This window comes from Etheostoma spectabile, chromosome 6 (genome assembly GCF_008692095.1).
Source record: "Etheostoma spectabile isolate EspeVRDwgs_2016 chromosome 6, UIUC_Espe_1.0, whole genome shotgun sequence".
Taxonomy (NCBI): domain Eukaryota; kingdom Metazoa; phylum Chordata; class Actinopteri; order Perciformes; family Percidae; genus Etheostoma; species Etheostoma spectabile.
Window position 1 is genome coordinate 5,279,195 of NC_045738.1, and position 14,808 is coordinate 5,294,002.

At 41.3% G+C, this 14,808-nt stretch overlaps 1 protein-coding gene and 1 non-coding gene across 2 annotated transcripts in view; one reads left to right on the forward strand and one right to left on the reverse strand.

Annotated features, from left to right (window-relative positions):
• The window catches only part of lars2 (leucyl-tRNA synthetase 2, mitochondrial), a 30,737-nt gene that overhangs the window by 11,708 nt on the left and 4,221 nt on the right, over positions 1-14,808 (reverse strand). Inside the window, exons 3-12 of the mRNA XM_032517406.1 lie at positions 13,319-13,450; positions 8,883-8,974; positions 8,366-8,426; positions 8,149-8,238; positions 7,726-7,869; positions 4,390-4,497; positions 2,720-2,879; positions 1,869-1,973; positions 1,284-1,399; positions 911-1,194 (exon numbers count right to left, since the gene is read on the reverse strand). Of these exons, the coding sequence (XP_032373297.1) occupies positions 911-1,194; positions 1,284-1,399; positions 1,869-1,973; positions 2,720-2,879; positions 4,390-4,497; positions 7,726-7,869; positions 8,149-8,238; positions 8,366-8,426; positions 8,883-8,974; positions 13,319-13,450 (1,292 nt within the window). The remainder of the gene's footprint in view (positions 1-910; positions 1,195-1,283; positions 1,400-1,868; positions 1,974-2,719; positions 2,880-4,389; positions 4,498-7,725; positions 7,870-8,148; positions 8,239-8,365; positions 8,427-8,882; positions 8,975-13,318; positions 13,451-14,808) is intronic.
• Positions 5,536-5,644, forward strand: LOC116691823 (U6 spliceosomal RNA). The gene has a single exon (XR_004332562.1). It is a non-coding gene; the product is annotated as a U6 spliceosomal RNA (small nuclear RNA).

The window sequence follows — 14,808 nt, forward strand, 5'->3', positions numbered from 1 at the left end:
TGTGTGTGTGTGTGTAATTACACCTGTGTACAAAAGGTTAACGTGTGTGCGTACATGTACAGTATTTGTGTGTCTCTTGAGGCACAGCTGGCTTATGCAACCTCCATCATCATCATCTCATGCTGCTCCTGTCAGAGATGCCACGCATTACATAACCCAGTCAGAGTAAAAGTATTAATCACACAATTCACAAGCTTGCTCTCAGTGCTCTGTGTTCTTGTAAAGCTGTCAATCCTCTCAGCCTTCGCTGACAACAGCAGGCTCATTTGTTCGGGGCTGGTCCCCCGAGGAAATACAGGAAATACGGAGAAGAGGCGTCTCACTGGTGAAGGGCTACACATAATTAAATTCTTACTGCACAACACCATAATGAACAGGATGATTTCCACAATTGCTTATGTTGTGTCAAAAAAAACATAAAACATCCTCCACCCTTTTCAACACCAGACAACTCAATAGGGTGGTCAGTGACTCTCAGACTTGCTTGAGGGTACTTCAGCAGGGTGGTTTGCTTACTGTGCAAACGGGGTCCTAAGGACTCCAAAAGCGAACAAGCTTCTGGCTGTTAGTCTTTTGTTGTTTGATGTGCATTATTTCTACATGCATTTTCATATTAGGAGTGAAAATAAAAATACATTGATTGGCTATTAATTATTACATATTTCACCCCATTTCCTTGGAGGAGAGAGACTGAGAGCTTGATGTGTGTCTTTTTGGAGATATAATTCACAGCCACAAATAGCTACGACATAAGAGCTAATGAAATAAAGTCAATAATCAAATATGGCATTTGTATATGATAAACAGATTTCCTTTGGATGAAATATGTTAAAAATAACATGAGAGAGGATAATGCGTGTGATGTTCCAAAAAAACGTATAAAATAATAAAAAACAATCTTAGTTCTTACCTGGGACACTTGCAGTTGACCCAGTCATGAGCAGCCTCCAGTGGCGACGCACCCTTTCCTTTGAGAGATGGCAGCTTTGGTAATGTAACTGGTAACTGCTCCTCAGGGACAGCAACAGGACCACAAGACCCACAATGCACCACAGGGATGGGTGTGCCCCAGTACCGCTGTCTTGATATCAACCAGTCCCTGAGCTTGGAGCTGGTAAGGTGGCCGCCAATTTTCTGCTCTCTGGCTTTCTGGGTAATGAAGTCAAATGCCTTCTCTCTGGTGAGGCCTGAGAACTACAGAGAGAAAAGGAGAGACTAATGCAGCAAAATAATATTTATAATTTAATAATCATCAGTTATTGAATTATATCAACGATGCAGACCTCCTCAGAGTTGATCAGAGTTTGTGTCCCGTCTTCTGCACTTTTAAGCACTGTGGTCCAGCTCAGATTCAGAGCTTTGGCTACAGACAAATCCTCCAGACTACAGTCTGGGATACCTGTGGAGCGTGAACATGTACTAGAGTGAATAAAAAAAAAACATGGACACACACATAAGCGATCTCTCTCTCCTCCCTGAGGTGATGTTAAGCATGTTGTGACTAATGGTTAACAATCCCTTGGGTTCCACCTCCACACACTGTGAGACAAACACCCACTGGTTTTACATCATTATGACATCCAGAATACTGCATAGCAAAGACATACATAGTAAAAGGGTTAGTTTTAAAATGAAGCATTTTTTGCATCAAATCCACTACAGTTAAATACTTTTTTCATATTCTCTTTTTTAATTACATCATTCACCTTATCAATTAGCCTCGTGAAGAAGACACATGTTCCTGTTTGTTCATATATTTAACCTCTCTGTCTATTTTATCAGCTCACAGATGAATACAAATTACCTTTTTACTCTCCAGCTACGATTTCTAGGTGATTGTGAAACCCACCCACACACCAATAACTCACCAATCACAGTATCCAGATAGCCATCAAATGCCTCCTTGTGTGAGATGACCAGGGGAACCTCATGGCCGGTGAACAGGTTGCAAGCGGTGACCTTCGTAAGGGAGTCTAGAGAGCAAAGGGTAGAAGGTGTTTATCAACAATCATTCACCGCTGAGAAAGAGATGGAATCAAGGGAATCTCAATTAGCATATACTCAGTATATGCTAATTAACTACGGCAACTACATCCATAACTTGACAGGATTAAATAAATACAACAACATTAGTAAAGTCCCAAACATGTATCCATACTGGTGATATGAAATATATGTAGACAAATACAGTATAAATCTTTAATAAAGGCCCAAACAAAATTGTGTTTCTTTGTCATATGAGGATTGCTTTTTCACTATTAGCACGTCTTTTGTTAATTGAGCACTGCTCAATAAAGAACACAAATAAGATGCAAAGAATCACAACATTTTCAAGCACTGACATCGGGCAGGTGTAGAGTAGTAATCTATCTTACCATTGAAAAAGTAATGAACGATGAAGCATTTAAACATGTCTATCCTGGGCGCCTGGGTAGCTCACCTGGTAGAGCAGGTGCCCATATATAGAGGTTTACTCCTCGATGCAGCAGCTGAGGGTTTGACTCCGACCCTTGGCCCTTTACTGCATGTCATTCCCCCTCTCTCTCCCCTTTTATGTCTTCATCTGTCCTATGAAAATAAAGGCCTAAAATGCCCAAAATAAATCTCAATTCTTAATCTTAATTTCTCAAAGAAAGCTTCTTTCCCCCACCTACTGTATAAATACAATCATGCACCTTGACAGACCCAACATAGACTGGATCAGTGCAGAGATGCTCACCTCTGCCTGGCTGAAAGGCTTTCTCCAGGGAAGAGCGGACTGAGCTGCTCCCATGCAGCAGTCTGTGGGAGGGCAGGATGGCCAGGTAAGCCGCTCCGAACACCGTCTCTGGGGAGGAGCTGTAGGCTGACAGGGTCTCCCCTGTGTCCTTCCCGTCCACCTGGGAGATAAGACATAAGCATGTGGGAACCTCTTTGCGTCCAAAATCCCGGAATTGTCCCTGGTGACAGGTTTATGTCCAGTGCATGTAAGTCCAGCACGGACGAGGAATGGTGTGTAGACTGCTAGCTGGAGAGGTGCCAGTTCACCTCCTGGGCACTGCTGAGGTTCCCCAACTGCCAACTCTCCACAACAATAATGCATGTTTATAGCGTGGGCATGTGTGTAAAACAGGTCTATATGTGTGTAACAACAGAGTGAAAAAACTGAATTTCCCCAGAGGGATTAATAAAGTATGTCATCTTCTTTCAACAAGTATGTCAAACACATTACAGGGTAAGACATAGTGTACTACAGTTTTATGTATAGAAGCATCTTGGTTTTGTAATTGATTAATGCAATATTGCCAAAAAATTCCAATCCTTAATTAAATAGTAGCGAGAAAGGAACGTTTTTAATAATGTATTAATAGTTTTATGTATTCATCAGTAAAAACCTATTTCCCATGGAGGTATACTATCATAAATTCAAGCAGAGACTTTCAGCACCAATCTGAATAACTTTGTGATCCCCCTTTGTGCATCGTTTTGAGTGACTTTTAGCGTTAAAATGCTAACATGCTGAACTCTGATGTTGAACATGGTACATGGTGTCAGTTGGAGCATCAATTTAATACCTAAAGTCTTGGGACTGTGAGATTCAACATGACCTGTCCATAACTCTTTGATACATAATGAGGCTACAATGTCCCTTAATCCTATACTTATTCATAGATGACACACTCATTCTAGGGGGTTCTGGGATAATTAGTATATGTTATGTTGTAGAAGAGATACTAATACATATTGTCAGCCCCTGGGGAGATAATTCAGTGAAGAGTTCCTGTGACAATGTATGATGATGTAATATAAGAAAAGAATCCATTCAATTAACTGACAGCCCCTGGTTTTAACTTTAATGATGCATTCTGCCAGTGAATCCCCTCTCAAATACAAACAAAAAAAACACAAAAACACAAAAGCACTCTTACATCCTCTAATGTCTTTCCTCTAGACTTTTTAAATCAAAGGACTGACTTGAGTAACCATTTTTCTGATTCTTTTTCAAGAGAGCGGTTTGATAGGGGTGCTAATGCGGCTCCCAGCGGGCTTTTTGCTACCTCTCAGTTTGAACCGACGCGTGAAAAACTGTAAATATTAGCTTTTTAAAAACTCAATAAAAACTAATCTTTGAAGTCATCTGTTTGGCTTCCATCTGCCACTTGCAGATGGAAGCACCCGCTGAACACAAATGGAGGGAAGATTTTAATGTATTGGTACATGATTTTTAATAGAAATATAAATACAAAAAGTGGAATCCAAAATAAAGCAAGCAATCAGTGCTTGGGGAAAAAGAGATGAAAAAGCGAGGCAGGAAAAGGGGGAGCAACAGGGAAACACTTGGTAGAAAAAGGCAGAGAGATTGAAAGGAAGTGAGACTGATGAATGAATAAAAAGTGAGCTAAGATTCACCTTGAGTTTGAAATCGAAGTAGCAGCCGGTGCACTCTCCAATCCAGTTTTCCTGCATGGCTTTGACACCATACCACTCTGGAAGGTCTTCCAGGCCGTCAAGGAGAGGCTGGAGGAGGGAGACAGAAACAAAGACACAAGACACAAGTTTTATTTACTTTGTACAAGTTTAAAAAAGGAGCTTATTTTCCACTTCACTGTGAAAAACAGATACATTTGAAAGGAGGGGCAACCAGTTCTTCATAAATGTATGGCTGTATAGGGTAATGCAATTGGTTTCAACTCAGTGTGGGTTCTTTCAAATCCTAGCCAATTTATTTTGACAAAGCAGCCCAGGTCACATTATGCAGAGAAAGAGGGATTTTCAAAAATCCTGACCTCCACTCGCCCTACTTTATTTGGAAAGCAATCGCACACACACACACACACACACACACACACACACACACACACACACACACACACACACACACACACACACACACACACACACACACACACACACACACACACACACACACAGTTATTCTACATTATTAGAAGAAGCTATGCATATCAACGAGGCTCACGCCAAAAAGCCACAGCTGGGCTGAGGCCAGAGATGTTCAAACTCTCCATTTCCTTTTCAGTCTGTCACAATCTATTACCCACAATCCTCCTCACTGTGCCGCTCAGCATGCAGTACCTCATCACAACGATATCAATACAAACATAAACACTGGTAATAGTCATCACCCGCATGGCTGCAGTGTGTGTCAGCTATGGATTTGCTCCAGACTAGGAGAAAAGAGACATTAATCCAGCAAATCTGTATCAGCATGACGGAAAGACTCTTGGAGGAGAAGCTGCAAACAGAGATGTTACCAGCAACATACAGTACATAGAAAAAACTCAGGAAAGCGGTGAGAGACAACTAATGATGGCTTTAAAGAGAGCGGCAGTAAAAGCCTTTAATATAGTTTGGCACAGAAACAGGAGTAACTGAAATATGTACAGCAAGAATAGGAGTCTCCATGGCAACTAAGCAAAGCTTGAGAGAAAAAGAATGGTATAGCAATAACCAAGGATTGTAAGTAAGTGTGTCTGTGTGTGTGTCTGAGAAATAGGCATCAAATACACTTGAATGAAACACTGATGAAAAACATACGTGCTTGCTCAGGCAGGACACATGAAAAATTGGAATCAATACAGAGAAGATTAGCATGGCCCCTTCGAAAGGATGACACACGCAAAAATATTATGCAAAGCAGCAAATTCAAATAGTTCAGGGATTTGAAATCTTTAAGTCACAAGTTGTTGACACAAACTCTAGAAGCTACGGAACAACACACTGAGCTTCAAGTCTTGAATCATCTAAATGTCAGTGCATGTGGAATATGTGAATGTGTGCCTGAGTGCAACAAGTGTGATTATGCACTCTGCTATAGCCACGTGCTCATTTTTCTATGCTGCATGCTCCACTTTAAAAAAAATCCATCTAAGTAATAATATGCAGTGAACTTTGAACTGGAAAAAACAATATGGTTACGATTCATGAGGAACTCTTTCAATACAACGTGGAACTAGCTCACAGCTAAACTGATGACTGCTGAATAAATATTGTCTAAAATTAATGTTGTCTAACAGACTCGAACACGTGTACAGACGTGCTGAGAAACGCAATCACAGTCCAATTACGGCACTTTTGATTTATTTGGCAAGCTGCCATTTCACACGGTTCCCTTTCGCTCCATCTGTCTCTCACTTCTGTTCCTTAACACCTTCTTCCTATTCGTCAGAGAAAATTAGAAATTCAGGAACACATTGTCACAGTAGGCTGCTTCCACCTCCTCTCACACTTCTGACATGGACAAGCATAGGCAACTTCAGCGCTGCGGCTAAAACTGGGCGACGCCTGACTGAGGAAATTGATGTGTTAATCAAAATGACAAAATTGACAAAATAATTAACAAACCCTGAAAGGACAAACGACATGTTTGCATGTTTTAACCCATTTATAAGAAATCACATGTAATTTCTATCACTGCCAACCAGTTTCCAAAGCATAGAAGACGTTTTTACATGGATCTCACACCTCACAGGCAGGCTTTGGGTACCATTTTATATTTCAGTACGTTATGAAAAACCACTCACACAATCTTGCTAATGCAATACCTAACTCTGCCTTTCCTTCTCATGCCATCAGTTGGACTCATTATTTTCAAAAAAACAAAACAAGTAGAAAAACAACAGGCCAAACATAAAACAAGAGACATAGGGTGAGCGGAAATGTGTAGGAGGGGAGATTAAAAAATTACATTACAATCTTGTGGCTAAAGGGAATAGGACAGAGGGGATGGGTGGCGTGAGTAGGCCAGTTTGAACAGGTGAGTTTTGAGATTGGGATTTGAATGTTGTTATGCTGTTAGACTGTCAAATATGCAGGGGCTGGGAGTTACAGAGCCTGGGAGCAGTGCAGTTGGAAGCCCTAGCACCCATGGTGCTGAGGCACGAGGTGGGGATGGTTAGAAGACCAGCTGAGGATGATTGTTTGGGATGTTTCTGGGTGTTTCTCTGCACTTCACGCTTTCTCTGCCTCCAGCGGTCACTTCTCGGCCTCTCCTTTCCTGGGGCTGGGTTCTTCCCTGGCTAGTCTATATCCTTAACATTCAACTTCCGGTAATCAGTGTTGTCTGAGTCGGCAGCCAGTGAAGTTCCGCTAAATTCTCCTGTCCTGTCTCGTCTGGGCACAAATACTATGCCCATTAACTAGCTACAACTTTGAAAGTTGTGTTTACATGCCGCAACGGACAAAATCCTACTCATTCTGCCTTAAAATATCCATGTCTGCAAGTCAAGGGTTAGCGAAAATGTGCCAAAAATGTGCTTTCCACATCCTCATAAAACAAAAGCACTTTTCTCCTCGAGGACTACTCTGTGCAGTGTGTGTGTGTGTTAGCACACACACACATACACACACATGCGGCCTGGCCTGGCCGCCTGAGGGCATCACTCAGACTCGGCTGGTCTCTCTCTACTTGGTCTCTCTTTACTTGGTTGAGAGACGCCAGGCTACAAATGACGGTTTCCAGGGGACTGATTGCACAATGAGAGAGGCAGGGCTGCAGCTGCTGCTACTACTACTGAAGTGTCAGCCATGATTGTTATCAGAGGGGTCCGCTGCTCATTTTGGTTTGCATGAAGCTGCTGGCCAGCCATTCAGATGCCACATGTCTCACTCACACGCACGCACGCACGCACGCACGCACGGACGGACTTGCACACACACACACACACACACACACACACACACACACACACACACACACACACACACAAACACACACACACACAGTACCTTGGCATAATTTGTAGTCTTGATAAACCATTGTGTGAGCAGCTTCTGCTCCACCAGGGCGCCAGACCTCCAGGAGCGACCATTTACATCCACCTGCTCATCAGCCAGCACTGTCTGATCAACAGGGTCCCAATTCACCACAGCCTGAAAAACACACACACAAATGCAGATGAACATACAACATATGGTCAAAATGAAAAGGAAGAGCTTAGGAAGTAGACTGGATGTAATAGACAGACCAAAGGCTTATTTCAAGGTAGTCCCATTTCATTAAACATAATGAAAGGGCTTCTACCAAGCACTCTTCCGAGTAACGGGTGAGCAGCTTCAATCAACCGCCAGCGACCTCAAACCTAAACCAATCATATTATTTCTTTCAAAAGAAAACCGGTATAGGCACTTTAGTGAAAAGGCAATTCCTACCTCTTTTTGATACGCCAGTCCTGCTTCAAAGAGCTTGACAAACAGATACTGTGTCCACCGGTAGTAGTCTGGAAGGCAAGTGGTTACTTCCTGTCGGGAAAAAAGCCAGAGTAATGTCAGCAGTGTGTGGTGTGACACACACACAAGAGGCCAAACAAGACTTAAAACCTGCCAAAGTGTCTGTTTGATGCTCAGTTCTTCTTCAGTTCCTACTCACGCGGTCCCAGTTGAAGCAAAGGCCGAGGCTGTCCAGCTGCTCCCGCATGGACCGGATATTACTGAGGAGACGACATCGAACAGCAACGTTAATTTTATTTAAATTTTATTTTAATCTGTTTATTAATCCCCAATGGGGAAATTACAATTCCCACTCTGTGTCCACACTTTGTTAGTAACCACACACAGTCCTGAACTACACACACACACGCTCAGGATCTATACATGCACTAATGGAGAGATGTCAGAGTGAGTAGGCTGCCAGCTGAACCAGCGCCCTGAGCAGGTGGGGGGGTACGGTGCCTTGCTCAACAGCACCTGGCAGTGCCCAGGAGGTGAAGTGGCATCTCTCCAGCCACCAATCCACACTCCCTACTTTTTGGTCCAAACGAGGGACTTGAACCAGTGACCCTCCGGTTCCCAACCCAACTCCCCTATGGACTGAGCTACTGCCACCCCAAGGCACAGTATGCATTAACAATGACCGCTCAGACGAACAGATGTGATATATCAGGCACCTTTTAGTCCACTCCTCTGGGTCGAGACCTCTCTCAATGGCTGCATTTTCGGCTGGAAGTCCAAAAGCATCCCATCCCATCGGATTCAACACCTGTGGGTGTAGTTAGGAGCTCTGTATTAGTGGTTAAACCATTTGTGAACCATTTTGTAGATTGATTTTAAGTAACTTAATATGAAATAATACCAACGATGGTATGGATTAAATATGAAGATGTCCTGCTTTCCTGTTTTTCTTATCATTGCAAATTAAATATGTTGACAAAAAAGCTATTTTGACATTTCATAGACTAATGATCAAATGGAAAAATAATCGAAAGAGTAACCCTGTTTCAAGTCCATTTTAAGTTCACAGCAGTGTTTACAGCACATTCTACTTAAATTTAAGGTCGGAGCGGAGCTTTAAATTTAAGTAGACTGTTTCTAAATAATTGTTTCTAAAAAATACGAAATAATGTGTAATGTCTCTGCTGTGATCCCGACGCCATTACGTGTTGTGGTTAATGCATGGAGACTAACCACAATTTTCAAGGGTCAGCCTTAGAATGGAAGATGAGGATGTGACAGCTTTATACTTTTAAGTACCTAGTATAATATCTAGTAAACCGCTTTACAGACAACTCTCTAAACAACATTACAATCTACTGTCACTTTTCCACTCTGTCTGCTTTCTCCCTCTATCCTTTTGTACTTTGTATCCACGTCGCTATCTAGCATACACCGTCCTTAACGTAAATCCTCATTGACTTAAGACAAAGTCTCTTTCACTCATCTCTTTTTCCCTTTAGCACTTCAGCTGTGTTTTTCTGTTCACTGAGAGAGAAATGACATTAAAGCACAGGAGCGGAAGGCGTGAGCAAAGTAGAAGAGAAGCAGAGTGACAAGGAGTCGAGGACTGGAGAGGATCATCGCACAGCCTCTAACGGGTCTGATGTTTCACACAAATTGGTATCCTTGGTAACTGCATGGGCCTCATTTGTAAAGCCGAGTGCTGGATGGTATTAGGCTTTAAGAGCGCTCAGCACAGCAGACCACTGAGACTGCTCAGGAGGAATACAGGCACACTGAGAGTGAGGCACAAGCCAAAGATAACCAATATAAATAACCAAGCAGAAAAAAAAACACGTGCCTCATTAGGATGGATATGCTACTTCGTTGTCTATTCAGTGTAAATACAATATATCTACATATATATATATATAAAGGGAGACAGTATTCATGAGAGGATGTAACAGGAACCGGCTGTGATGGGCAGACTAAGTTAGTGAGCTCAATCCTCAAAATTCAAATACGTTGGCAAATTATCTTTTCACTGCTGATAGCTCCAGCTCCACTCCACTTATCATTATGTCCACACAAAGCGTGAATGAATGCTAGTCCAACTCTTCACCAACTTGTTATCATTGAGACTCACAGTACATTTCAGAGCTTGAGTGGCAAGAGGCAATGAAAGACAGGCGTGGGAGTCAGTGTAGGCACATTTTATGACTGTCCGTTGAAGTGTGGAGCAAGTCAGTGCCGAGCTGAGACAGACACACCGCAGCTCCTCACGCCGACAACAACAGGGAGGGTTTGGTGACTGATTTTGTAAATAAAAAGCCACTCTGCTACAGCACTTGCAAGTGTCCACCGACACAGTTCCAGCTAAAAGCTGTACTGCATCTCTGGTAGCTTTTGAAATGACACTCAAAAGCATTTTGAGCCCATGTGAACAAGCAACTACAGAAAGCAAATAAGCGTATTTTCCAACATGTGGGAACAATTTCTTTAATTTTGAAAAAAATGTCTCTGAGGTTTCTGCCTCCAAACCAAAACATTGAAAGTAAATGGGATTCAGTTTGTCCTTTTGACACCATTGAAAAACAGGAACAGCAATGTGTTTTTCAGGAATCAGAGTACCCATTACTCTGGATAATCCACAGACCACACTGTCATCAGCTTTCATCGGTGCTACTTCAGTGTAAAAAAAAGAAGAACTTCTATACAGTGTTGTGCTCTTCCAGCCCCTGGCAGAGCCTTTGTGAGCTCTGGTCACTTCTTTGGACTATTTGTTCTGTAGAAAGTAGTCCCTTTCTCATTTTAGAGTGATCTAATTACAGAATGCACATTCTGCCAGTGAACTCATTAGAAACTCATTAAGTCACTGATGAGTATTTATATGATGTAGAACAACACGAACATTGAGTCTGGGTCTAAAAAATCTTATATATAATTTATTTTTAAAGTAGTTTCACACATGAAATACCCATTAAAGGACAGAAAATTTAGCGTGTGACAATTGACACAATGTACCTTCCTTAATTAACTAGTGAATAGAGAAGATGTGTGCATGCAGCGGAACGAGGTTCGCTTTCTGACAGATGCTGAGTTAAAGTACACTTCTGGGCAGAAAGGACTTTTCAGTCATGTGAAACTAGAGAGACTAGACAGAACCACAAACGAAAATCCAGCGGGAAAAGTAAAAGGAGAGATTCGTCATACACCAGTTTCTCGTCAGGCTAAGGACAGGGATGACGTGGAGACAAAGACTAACCAAAGAACTGAACATAGGTTTTCACCATCATGTTAGAAGGTGTGTGTAACTGCAGTCTGACAGAAACTACTCACAGTGTCATCAGTTTACTAGACCTAAACAGACTGCTGAATATCGACTGCAACGCTTTGATTTGAAACAGACACAAGCATGGATTTTACCTTTATTGCAGCAGGTTTAAAAAACTGCTATTTACCTCAATTGTCAATTTAAAAGAACTAGGACAACTTGCTTCTAAGATTCCTTAATTTTCAGATTTATCTGATAGTTGTTTTTGAAAAAAGGTAAATAGTTCCGAGTGTCATGAATATTTTCAGCTCACAGAGGATCATGGAATCATTCAATCTGAGAAAAACCCAAAATCAGTGGTTTCAATTGCTCATTGTAGCAGAAAGACATGTCCATAAGAGGACAAATGGAGTGTCAGCTTTATAAAAACAATTGCCCACAAATCATTTCTACTATAGAAATGTACATGACGTGCAAATATGCACTGTATTGGCACATATCAATAGACCACAGTAGAAATCCCAGGACAGTGTAAACCTTGGTCGTGTAATTGAAAGATAGTGGTGCCAGAAGGTACAATTATGCTACGAATGGTACTTATTTTCTGCTTGCACAGTGCACATAATACAGTGCATTAACTATAATGTTAATATAAGTAAGGAGATATGCAGCATCACAGTTTAGTGCAAGTGTAAACAGAGGCTCCAGCAGGGTAAACAGAGCTGAAATTAATGATATTCTTCCTAAACGGTTGTATTACACAGAGGTATGCAGAGCAGGAATAAACAGATGAGATTTGGGTAACAGTGCAAGTGTGTGAAAGCAGATATTGGTACTGTATGATGTTATGTACCAAATACGGATATCTCCATTGCCTCTAAAGGAAACACTCTACTGTTCCTGTACAGAAAGGTAGTTCGCCAGTAATATCGTCGAAACATCCTCAATTTAATCATTTTAAAATCATTTAACACAGACAGGAAAGCAGTTTTGCTAAAATAAAATATGCTCCTTAAGTTCCTCTGAGGATGACACATCCTTTGTGAATTTAGAAAGAAAAGTCAGCAGAGTATAATGTATGTCTGAACGAAAACAGGGACAGTTAAGCCACAGAAAAGGCCATGTGGTGAGGAGCTGATAACAAACAAAAGAGCAAACCCAGGCATACCTTAACAGATAAAAGCTTTGCATCAGAATTGGCTAATTCTTAAAGTGTAGCGACCTATTGCAAGACATAAAGGTTTAATAACAGTTGAGTCAATATTTATGACTGTACACAACTCCTTGCTTAATTTAGAAACTGGAAATAACTCTTACACTTGTAATATTACAGATTAGAAATCTCTATAGACAATAAATGATAAATTAGATCTGTTGATCCATAGTATCTGTGGGCTTTTCCATGCAAATGGAATGCAAGAGCTCCAATTAGCAGTTGAATGCACCATTCATTAAACCAGCCCTTGGTTTTGCATGTTGCATTACAGTTTTATCATACATTTCACCTTTAGTTTTTTGACAGCCAAGTGAATTAATAAAATTCTTTTAACATTTAATCTCTGTTCTAATGAGAGGAGGCTATTGGTAACATTTGGACATTGACAATTGCTCTGTTATATTCCAGTGTCCCAGTATAAGTAGGCCATGACAGTGACAATGAGCCACATTGGACAATACCAGGACCCTGAAACTGAAGCAGCTAAATGGAATAAAAAATGTCAAAATGTCTTACATCAAAAAGGCCTTTTGTTGTTCCCGTTTTAAGCACTTAAGCCAAAATGAAAACTTTCTCAATTTATTTTACACATATTGCCAGTGCATAGTGTGTTGACCTTGTTTTTTTTCAGGGAGGATAGTAGGAAAGAACAAAAACCCCATTACTAAAAACAGACATACCCGATGGCCTCTCATTCTCTGGAAGTGGCCGATGGTGTCACTGATGGTATACACTCGCACATGGCCCATGTGCAGTCGCCCAGAGGGGTACGGAAACATGGAGAGCACATAAAACTTCTTCCTGTTGGAACTCTAGGAAAACCACAGTAAAAATAATAATCGTCATTAATCTTGAGAGACTATAATAACAGTGTACGGGTTCTTTCCTTCAACATCAGTCTGGCTTTTTGAGCGAGTCTTGTATTAAAGACGCTGCATTAACTCGACGAGGTCAAGGCAGGAATAATAACTCATCACATACAGAGCGAGAGCACTGACTGACTTCGGTATGAGGCTCTAACAGTGTCTGATTAGAGTGTCAGAACACGAAACGCGACAGCGTTGATTATGGATGTTTACACTCACAACACAGTTACCACGGCAACACAGTAAGTACTGGTTCCACCCGGCTATACATGATTACAGGAAACCTGAGTATTGAATTTTGCAATAAATTAATTAGGGACCACGGCATGAACGCACTTGATCACTGTCAGAATGTCCCAGACAGCTGCACGGTCGGACCATTAGGGTAATAATCAGCCGGCGCTCCGGGACTCAAGGGCCAGTAATAGCTGGGAATCATGTGGAAGGATGCTTTATGACCTATTAATCAATTAATCTGAAAGAAAAGGCTAAAGGGGTTTCTACTGAATACATATACAGATTTTTCAATTTCAATATTTATTTTCAATCATTCAAAAGTATTGACAGCTGGGTGATGTTGAAAAAGGGGGCAGATCAAAAGGCCAGCCCCTCTAAAAAACTGACTACACACACATTAGGATCCCGATTAATCATATTTGGGAGAGGATGTTTACATTTAAAAAAACAAGAAAACTGGTTAATCATATCGCTGTGTGCACGACCGTCTGTGTGCACGACCGTCTGTGTGCAGGAGTGTCTTGATTGAACATGTGTCAGCCACTCCTTTCTGTACTGAAGACATTTTTTGGTTCCTGGCTGCCTGACTTCTGCTGCATGTAGATTGACAAAAAAAGATATATATCCAACCATTTTTGAAAATCTCATAATCGTTGAAGTCATTGTTTTTGGCAGAAATGCTTAACATGTGGTGATTCCAGCTCAAATCTGAGGATTTGCTGCTTTTCTCAGTTTCAAAACATTCCAACTGAACATTTGAAGACTTGACCTCTGAAAATTTGTGATGACCTTTTTTTTAAAAAAAAATTCTGACAGTGAAAATTTACAAAGGGGTTTCTTTTACTGGCTAATCACTCCGTAACTTGATGATGATGAGCACGCGAGCATGCCAGAGAAGGCTCAAGACCCTGGATAAGGTGTTAACATGCAACAGTAGCCAGATTTCTATCAGAGTATCGATCCAAGTTTCTGGGATATGGGCTTATCCACATTTCTGAATCCAGTATATGATGTTTACACACACACACACACACACACACACACACACACACACACACACACACACA